The sequence below is a fragment of the Merops nubicus genome, unplaced genomic scaffold (genome assembly GCF_000691845.1).
Source record: "Merops nubicus isolate BGI_N331 unplaced genomic scaffold, ASM69184v1 scaffold43240, whole genome shotgun sequence".
NCBI lineage: Eukaryota > Metazoa > Chordata > Aves > Coraciiformes > Meropidae > Merops > Merops nubicus.
In genome coordinates this window covers 6,857-16,956 of record NW_008581643.1, presented here as the reverse complement: position 1 = coordinate 16,956, position 10,100 = coordinate 6,857, and the positions used below count along the sequence as shown (strand labels likewise).

At 33.7% G+C, this 10,100-nt stretch overlaps 1 protein-coding gene across 1 annotated transcript in view; it reads right to left on the bottom strand.

Moving 5' to 3' along the window:
* Positions 1–3: 3 nt before the first annotated feature.
* The window catches only part of LOC103767983 (nipped-B-like protein), a gene marked incomplete at both ends in the record, with an annotated part of 16,604 nt that continues 6,507 nt past the window's right edge, over positions 4–10,100 (bottom strand). Inside the window, 8 exons of the mRNA XM_008935117.1 lie at positions 4–21; positions 659–833; positions 1,154–1,449; positions 2,921–3,067; positions 3,474–3,674; positions 5,068–5,175; positions 5,952–6,142; positions 6,677–6,850. Coding sequence (XP_008933365.1) covers positions 4–21; positions 659–833; positions 1,154–1,449; positions 2,921–3,067; positions 3,474–3,674; positions 5,068–5,175; positions 5,952–6,142; positions 6,677–6,850 — 1,310 coding nt within the window. The remainder of the gene's footprint in view (positions 22–658; positions 834–1,153; positions 1,450–2,920; positions 3,068–3,473; positions 3,675–5,067; positions 5,176–5,951; positions 6,143–6,676; positions 6,851–10,100) is intronic.

Sequence of the window (10,100 nt, the reverse complement as noted above, 5' to 3'; positions counted from 1 at the left end):
ATGTTCCATAAGGAGCTTGAACTATTAAAAAAAAAAAACAAACCCCAATCAGTTCAGTCCACATTCTACATTTAAAAACAGACATTCATATCACAATACATTAAATAAAAAACAAATGAAAAGATAAAGAAACAGGGTAAATGTAAACAAATGGCAGACAACTTCAAACTTCAACAGCTTGTTTTGTTCTACAAACTTTTAACTTTCATTTTCTAGTAGATATGTAAAAGCTTTCTTCCTGTGTTTCCAAAATTGCAAGTTTTCTCTAGTTAATAATTTAAAGAATTGGGATGGGGAAATAATAAAAGAGGTAAATATACTAGATCTAGACTCTGTTCCTATGATGGAAACAGTAGTCAGGGATAAAGTAAACAAGTTATATGGTAGAAGTATACAAGATGGATACCAGAAATTAGAAAATACTCTGTAAAGATAAATAACCTTTTGTTGAAATTAATGAATCTTCATTATGTTTAAATTTATTAGAAGACTTTGAAAGATAATCCTGCTAAACACCCTGAAAGGAATTGGTGTGTTAAGATTACTAGGAACTTAACATTTTAAAATGTTCATCCAATATATCAGCATCTACTTTCAAGTTTATTCTGTTACCTAGTTTGAAAGGATTTCTGATTTTCTGTAAAGCAACTTTACTTACATGTAAATACTGTTTTACTATACTCCTCTTCACTTCTTCAGTGATCTTGGAATTAGCCATATCACTCCGCAGAAAATCCAGAGTCTGTTTTGGATGGAAGTGCACTCCTGTCTTCCTATTTATCGCTTTATCATAAACTTTTGCAGATTCAGATGGAGAATATTTCTGAATTTTACTGTTTAAGAAAATCAAAAGAGAAGAGCTTTTAAGGAAATTCCAAAGCAATTTCAAGGAAAAGCTTTTAAAATCTTCATTATAAGTAGTTATATTTTAATAACTCCGTATACAATAGGTATCCTGGTAAGAAATGAAATCGTTGCTTTTTCTAAGGTAAAGTTTCATTACATTCAGGTTTATGGGTTTTCCTTTATACAAATTTATTGCTTTAAAAAATGATTAACAATCAACTTTAAAAAAAACCCAACAGCTACCAAACTTAATCTTTACAAAGAACTTACTAGACAACAATATGGCATATTATCTAAATATTCTTACCTATCAGAGAACCCACAGAGGTTCTTTAAATGCTGTTTCAGCATCAAAAGTAATAATATGCCTTGGGAGACATTTGCAAATTCAATTAAAGGAGCTGAATTTTCTGGTAAGCATTTCATCACAGCATTTATATCATTTTCTTCATCAGAATCTGAATCAGAGTCTACTTGTTTCCGTAACTTCCGAGGCTTAGAAGCTTCCTCCTCACTTTCACTCTCACTACCACTGTTGCTGTCACTCTCAGTCTCCTCGTCTGATAAAGGCTTTCTTTCCTTTTTTTTGTCTTTCACCATAGACTGCGAGACAGAGAAGTTAAAACACATTCCAAAATTAAGGCAAGTAGCATCATGTATGTTTCTAAAAAAATATTTCCAAAATCATTATTGGCTTAAATTACCAAGAATTCCCTGAACAATGTTATTAATTCATGACTTGATATTAAAAGATTAAAATTATTTATGGCAAAAAGATGCTGATGCTGAATTATACCCAAGGCCCCTGAAAAACTGATCCAACGTCCACATTTTTTTGCAAGGTGGTTATAGAAGGAACTGAAGCAATAAGTACTCCACTGGCATGTTATTCTTAAAAGGACTGCTCAAGTTTGTTAGTAGAGAGAGTAAAATGCAACAGAAGGTCAAATACAATAAATCAGGAAGAAAATTCCATTTTTGTTTCACCTGAATATAATTTTTGCATGTTACATATATTTCCATATGTACTTTGGTACAGACTAGTCCAAGCTGGGTTTAATCCTTGTCTCTGTTAAAATTCTATGACACTAATTATACTGCTGACCACAGAAACCCTCAAGTCATCATATACAGTATTACTAATAAGTAGTTCTACTACTTGTAGAGATACAGAATTTCACACTTACATTATTACTGTACATAGTATGACTTTCTCCATAACAGAACTTAAGATGTCCCAAATAGTATCTCATCCTCTATGTACTGGTGCTACACACTGGCAACCCATCTAAAGAATGTATCATCTCTTTCTAGCAGATTAAAAATTGACTTTGGTAGGGTGAGAATTCAAAGCAATGTAGTTTCCAGGTATTACTTCTGACTTGTACTTACTAGTCAGATTGGACGTTCTAGAAATGGATTTGTTTCCTGACAGTTTGGACGTTCTACTGTTAAATTTGTCCAAGAAATGAAGACACTGAAGGCTTTAAAAAACAGAGGCCTTTTTCTTACAGGGTTGTATATTACTATAACAACAGATACCCCATTATTTGGGTTCTTACATGCTACCTTAGAGAAAAGACATATTGTGCACTCTTTTCTTGTAATAAACAATGTATTTAAAGTCTAGGTGACACACATGCAACTGCCATCAGCTACTTGACAACAAATGAAACAACAAACTGGATTTTATTATTAAAATTATACAAACAACCACAATAAACCAATATTTCATGATGATTCTGGGTTCCTGTACTTCCCAGATGCATGCAAGTAGTATTAATTCCAATTAATTCAACAATATTAGGAAATTATATAGTTTTAATATTAAGATAGCAAAATTTGTCATTCTTTTTTAATAACATATGCAGTAATGTAAGGAAAGTTTTTAACTAGTCTCTACTAGATGCAGACCAGAACAGAAAGGGTTGTTTGTTTTTTAACTACTATTTACAAAGTAATGCTACTCATCTATATCATAATAATGGTACTGTATTCACTAAAAAAATGACCAAATTATAGATAAGTTTATGTTGCCACCATAATAAATATACTAAAATACAAATGGACATACCTCTTTAAATGACTGTAGTAGGTTGCTACCAGAAACTGATAGTGTAATGTCTATGTGATGCATTATAAACAGTGGCTCCTCCTGTGTTTGATAAGGAAAACAGGCTAGATTGTCTGCTATGTACAAGAGCATATTCACCTCTGTTTTCTGGAAGTTAAAAAAAAAAGTACATATAAATATACATACAAATATCTTGGATTTATACATTCATCCTGTGTTCCTAACAATCTAGAGCAAAAACATGATCACAAATTTTATTCTACATACTCCCAAAACCCACTCTAAACAACATGTATACATGTAAAGATTAGTCATACCTGAAGATACATTATTTCTGATCAATCCAAACTGAGTACAGAAAGGTACAGAATGATGCAAAAGTAACAAATGCATTCTATTATATAGGTAAATATTTTATATTGCAAAGCAAAAAAAGTACCTTAGAGAAATAAAGTTATCAATAATTGTCATAAAAATACATTATAAAAGGAAAATTTAAGATTGTAATGCTATATTTTATTTTCTCTTTAAGTGAAGGAAATGTGATGCTTACTGCAGTATCATCAAAGAGGTTGAGTAACGAAATTAGAAAAGCTCGTCTGTGTTGGCGGTTCCCTCGGATCATGGAGTATAGGTGTGAACACAATGCATTGGAAGATTCATCATGTCTAAAACCTCTTACAGGATCCTTTGGGCAGGTATTGATTGCCTGTTGTACCTGGTAAGACATCTTCATACCAGCCACTGCTTTCATCTGAAATGGAAAAGTATTTATTTTTATATAAACCATTGCTTTCAATGCAGTAAAACTGAAAGTGTAAAATTAAACAAATGCCTGTCAACAGAAACTGCTAGCTCATATTTTAGCTTATTTCCTTTTAAGTGGATATTCATCTGAAGTTTAACTTTCAAACATGCATTGAGATGCACTACTACCTTTTGAGTTGGCAAACATTAAAACAGAATTTGTGGTAGAGATCAAAATGTCTTGTGAACTGCTTTTACTGTGAATTCTATGTTAGACACATACAGCTAATCTGTTTACTTACTGCAGCCAGGTATTGCAATTTAAACAATTTTCAAGAATAATAAAATGTTTTCATACATGAACAGAATATTTTACCAAATGTGTATGCTTGATGTCACTTGTAGTGAAACCAACAACTGAGTCCATATTAGTACAATAGGACTGACAAACAGAAAAAGAGGTGGGTTTTTTTCGTGTTTTTTTTTTTTTTTCATATATTTTGTAATTTCCATCTGATTTTACTTACTTCAGGGCTCCTGCTCTAGTTTCAGAACAAACAATCTCTAGCTAGGCTGCATATCCAACTCTCCTCATGCCAGCTCTGCTTCTGTTCAGTGTAATTGTCTCTTCATCTATACATTGTCTTAAATCCCAGCTTCCTACATAGCAAATTTCATCTGCTAGCCTTCACTTACTGGAATAAGTATCTGTTTGGATGTCATGAATGGTGCAATGCTCCAATTTCAGTGGAATACAATCAGATTTGGGAAGTCCCACAACATAGTATACACACTGAACTAAAACTAGGGCCTTCTGAAATGAGGACAGGGTGACTGTAATTCAATTTCAGTTCTTAAGCAGAACTAATGGCACTATGCCACAACTCCACAAGACCTCACTTAACCTTCAGATTTTCCTTTCAGCAAGATCCCACAGTTCTTAATAACTTCCTATGTTACTTCTGCTTAGATTACAATTTATAAAGCCTTGATGCCGTAACATTCTAATACATATACACTAAGGACCTCTACGTTTACAAGGTGTTCTCTTCTCTAGTCTACTGATACAGGAAAATCATTGCTAAAAACTATGAAACAGCTGTCCTTACCTCTTATCAAATAAATGCTCTTATGTACTACTCAGTGAGAAAAACACTACTGTGAATTATAAATTAAAGGAATTTTTAGACTTGAAGAGATGCTTCAAATTATTATATCCTTTTGATTTCTAAGAACAGAAATCTCCAAAGAGAAGAAAGATTTGGAATCATCTTTATAACTGGTTATAGTTAATATTTATTTGTTACTTTATATTCTTAATCTGCAGCTGAGGTCTATTCAAGTGTTAAGTCACCAGAGAATGCAACAGTATTTTGTAAAATGATAAATTAGTTACTTACGTGAATGAACCCAGCATATTTTTTGTCTATTTCCACCAACTGCTGGTCAGCTTTGTTTCGCATAGAGGGCTCTGGATCTGTGCCCATAGCAATTAAGTATGGCACACACTTGAAAAACAAATGAAATTATTACTCAGAGTCACCGTATCTCCACTTTCTCACTCTTTGTTCTTCTATTACAGTGTTGTTCTTGTTATATTCTGACTACTGTGGAAACTAAAATAGGAAGCTCTATGCAACTTACTACCTGACTACTTTTTGCGATCAAATAGTACAAAATACACAAAAGACCAGCATTATAAATGATAGAAGTTGTGTGAGGTTTCAGGTAGTATTTGAATTTCTGTCAAACTCTAAAGTTAATTTACACTAAAAAAATGCCTTACAAACAACAAATAAACAAATAAACCACCACTTATGACTGAACATACACAACAGCTGTGGTATAAACAAATAATTATAAAAAAATGCAAGTAAAGAATAATGGAGATGACAACTGAAGTTATGACATTGACTCTGGAATTCCATAGTGTTTGAAGGACATGGGGATTGAGGTGGAAGCAAGGTAACATAGTTTTCAGGATAAAGAGTCAAATAAAGAAAACAGCTTGAAACTTATAACAGAAATATGCTCCAATGTACATTTGTAAGGGCTTTTTAGGCACTGGCTGAGTTTTTACATCTTGATCCAAAGACAAAAAAATACAGCATTTGGAATCTCACTGCCTAAACAACATAAAACAGATTTCAAAATATGCTTTCTGTAAAGGCCCCTTACTACAATAAGAAATTACTGCAACATAGCTGGAAGAGAAAAACTAGGAAGTGTAGAAACCTCTGACAACCTGAAAAACAGAACCCCCCATCATAAAAGCCTACAATACCTGAACAGGATGGATGAGACCCTGGTTTAATGTCAGTGCAATGACATTTAGAGCAAAGTGGCGTACAGTGGACTGGGTATGAAAGAAAGCTTCAAGGACCTGTTTGAGATATAGCTGCATGATGGAACTACTCATCCCTGAGGAAATATCACCCATTTCTTTCAGGTCTTCCTGCTTTGCCACTTTTTTCCCTGTAAAAAAGACAAAAGCAGTAGCACACTCACCGGAGTGTAATAATTTACTTTGCCATTACTTGATGTGTAATGATCTTTAAGCTTTACAATACATACACATTTCAGCTGTCTTAGACTGGGTTTATGATCTCATGAAACAAAACAGTGATGGCAAATATACTTCAAAAAACTAAAGAGACGGAACTATAAAGTCTTGTCAAAAAGTTTTAATTTTTAAAATTTCTTATTTTGAATTTCATATTTTGCAACTGCAAATTAACCTTAGAGAAGATTTTGATAAAAAGTATTACTACCATCATTATAGCAATGATGCATTCTGGATTGCTTTCAGGATTTATACATCTTCAAAGTAAATAATAAGCTACACTTCTCAAGATACATATGCACATAATGAATTTTTGAAAATTATTCTAAGACACTTTGTGTACAATATTATTGATTAGATAATAGTTTAAGTGACTTAGTTCACATATATAGTATGCAAGAAAGTTAGGTTTTGCATGCCTCATTAGCACAGAACTCAACACTTACAGTCTCTGTCTGCCTGCTGCATACGTGTATCCTCCTCCTGCAAGTAGGTCTGGAGGTTTTTTAACACCTGGATTTTTAAGTTTACTGAACAGTTCTTATCTGAAAGAATGCTGTTGTACAGAGTCTTCACTTCCTGTTCAAACATTAAACTTGGGTGTTGTATAAATGCAAATCCTAAGGGTGGAAGAAAAGAGGAAATATTCTATGTTATTATTTAGAAATTGTATTACTGCTTTTCAAGTATTTCTTCAAAATAGAGGTATAAAATTTATCTATTCCCAACAGTATAGCTTTTTCTAGTACAAACCATATTGCTTTTTCATATGGACACCATTCTAAGCTTATAAGGATTTCTCTTAGCCATGACAGTTCTATTAGCCATGACTCTGATAAAGATGGGGTGCTGATCCAGGGCAGTTGCACTAAGAAAAGTTATACAGAACTGGAAGCATGTCCAGTGTACTGGTCTGCATCTGAACGACTAGGAGGTCTCCCAAAAGCAAGGGAAGAACATTGCTAAAAATTACCCAATGTTTTTCTAATACATTTGGAGAAAAATATTCTGCGGAAACTGTGAAGATTTATTCATATGGAGGCAGAGCAAATGTAGAAAATTTGATAAATATCATGAGTATATATTAAAAAAAGTCTTAAAAGAAAAAAACATAGTAAACACAGTAAAATAAAATTTATACCTCTAACTGTCATTATTCATATACCTATTAAGGTCTTCTCTTGAAAACTATCTGAAGCATCCCCAAGACTACATCTGTTGGAAGATATACACTATAGAGCTGCTTTTAGCTGCAGCCTTACCCTTGACAAGGAACTGGTTATTCTTAGTCAGGGAAGTCTTTTATTTCACAAGAACTTTGATCTAAATTAGCAACAGTATATATTATTTTAGATCATGTATGCAGATTTAGAAGTGCTGCTGACAAACTTACAGAGTATCATAAGAAAAAAAAAAAACAGTAATTGGAACATAATTTCCCAATTTAAACTATGTTTAATTAGTTGATTCATTTTTTTAAGACTGTGAGAAAAGCAGACATTAAGAGCATTTTTCATAACTACAGGAAACTAAGATTCTGAATGAACACACAGAAAACATATAAACCTAAAAGAAGAATGGGGGAACCATGAAAGTAAATAAAATTATGCAAAAGAAATGTATAAACGTGGCTATAACAAGGGGAAGACTGAGTCAGGTTTTTTAAAACTGGCTCTGTGCACACAGAAAAGACAGTGTAGGTAAAGGCTAAGTCTAGGGCAAGACCTCAGTGTGTTTAAGATCTCATTTCAGTCTCAAAACAGGAAGAGGAGAGAAGGCAGGGGAGATTTAGTTGAAGGAAAAAGGAAAGATGCTCCTCTTTGGAGTATGTAGTATAACTGCGCACTCTGTACAGGTGTATATTGATGTTTATAACTTGATCACCTCTGAGAGAGTTCAACTCCTTTCTTAATTTTAAAAATGAAATGCACTTGCATGTATGTGTAACAATCCATAACTCTTTCTTTCCTTCATTCACTTACTTAAGAGTCTAACCCCATCAGTATTCTCAGGGAAATTCTTATTTTTCCTTCTCCTGTAAGTGGGGAAGAAATCTTGCTTGGCATAAGAATTTGTCATACAAGATGAAAAAAGGCATCTGCTGTGTTCTTTTAAGTACTGACTTCACATCTTAGGGCTGCTCTTGCACCACTTCTCTTCAAACCTTTGCACTCTGTTAAGAGTAAGCACTGAACTTGGCTGAGTGAAACATTACTTGTTAGATACGTACAGGTTTACCTAAATTTACTAACAAAATTTTGTATTCTCCATCTGTCTTGCAAGTACACATCTGGAAGAGAAGCCATAACCACTAAGCTTATAATTAAGCTTAATCCCTCAACAGCAGTGACACATCCCAAAGCAAAGGCTAAAACTGTTGAGTGTCTTTACTGAAAGGACACACTAATAATCACTGATAGGAAAGCATACTCTTCATGTAATAACTCCACTGTATATAAATATTGAATTAGCTTGTTAGTCATTTTCATCTTGTTGCTGCACACAAATGTTGAATGGATTTGACAACTTGGCTCAGTTACCAGACTTTAAGGTAGAACTTTGCACTGCCTATCACATCTCTGTACATCCAGCAGCTACTTTCAAAATGGAACCAGTACTTAAATGAGTTTAATATATCACTGAAAACAATTGTCTGAGGTTTAATTAAAATAAAGACTGACATGGTTATGGGCAGAGAAAAAAAAATAATCTGAAGAATGCCTACTGATAGCCACCTCTGTTTTCTCCTCTTCCCCCAAACTGATCACAGTTCAGTCTGTAATTTAGAAACATTTTTGACAAATGAAACATTCTCAGCATCCATGAGTAAAGCAATCATGTCTATGGTTAGGAAGACAGCCCCTATCCCACATGCAATATTCTGTAGAGGACAATTAAATTAGAATGGACTACAGTAAGTGTTGTGCATCTTGATACTATGCCTAGAAAAACCTCCAGCTAGTCCAGAATACTGTAGCATTGCTTCTGCAACAGAGGCAACTCTAAGCCATTAATCCCACTAAGCTGTCTGTTCCCTCACAGAATATCAAATCAAGATTCATTCTCAGTCCTTATCCTCAGAGTCCTCCCTAGCCTGAACTGAAGCAGGATATCTAAAAAGCCACCTAAACAGCAGCATAAGGAGGCAAATTCTTATCTATGGTTACATCATACAATGCAAGCTCACATGCATGGGAAACAACTTTCTTTAGACTAAACCATAACCATAAACTGAACTCTTTCAGAAACCAAGGTCTATCTGCCCAAACAAGATTCTCTCACATGTACAGTTTTGGTCCTTGAGCAGAGGATGAATGTGATACAAACCACTCAATGGTACTTCTTGCACTACTGTAAGTCACTGAGATACAATACTAATGCCTTCAGATAAAGAATCTATTTAAAATTGAAATACTGCCAAAAACCCAAAACAATCTGTAATATTTAGACTATGACATCATCTCAATGCCTCGTGAAATCTAACAGAGCATCCCTCAATTAGTATAAACTGCTAGAATTCCCTTGACTCCTGCAGAATATCTGCCCCTACACTGAAAATTCTCAAAGTTTTTACAGCATTTTTTCTAGTTATTCTTTAACCATACCTTGTGGACTGAAAAAGAAGATTTGGAGTTACAACATACTTGCATGTGGAGAAAAAAGAACATCACCATTACTTTAGAAACCTGATACTTTTAAAGACTTGGTCACACATCAAAAAGCAATTCATTGTCAAAAGCATCCACTGTGCTGCAGAAGTATGCAGCTTCAAAGTATCCCTTTGACTACATTTCTATAGCTAATTCTCAAATAAAACATGCAGTGAACTTTAATTTTAAAAAACTCCCCTGCCACTACACAAATTACTTC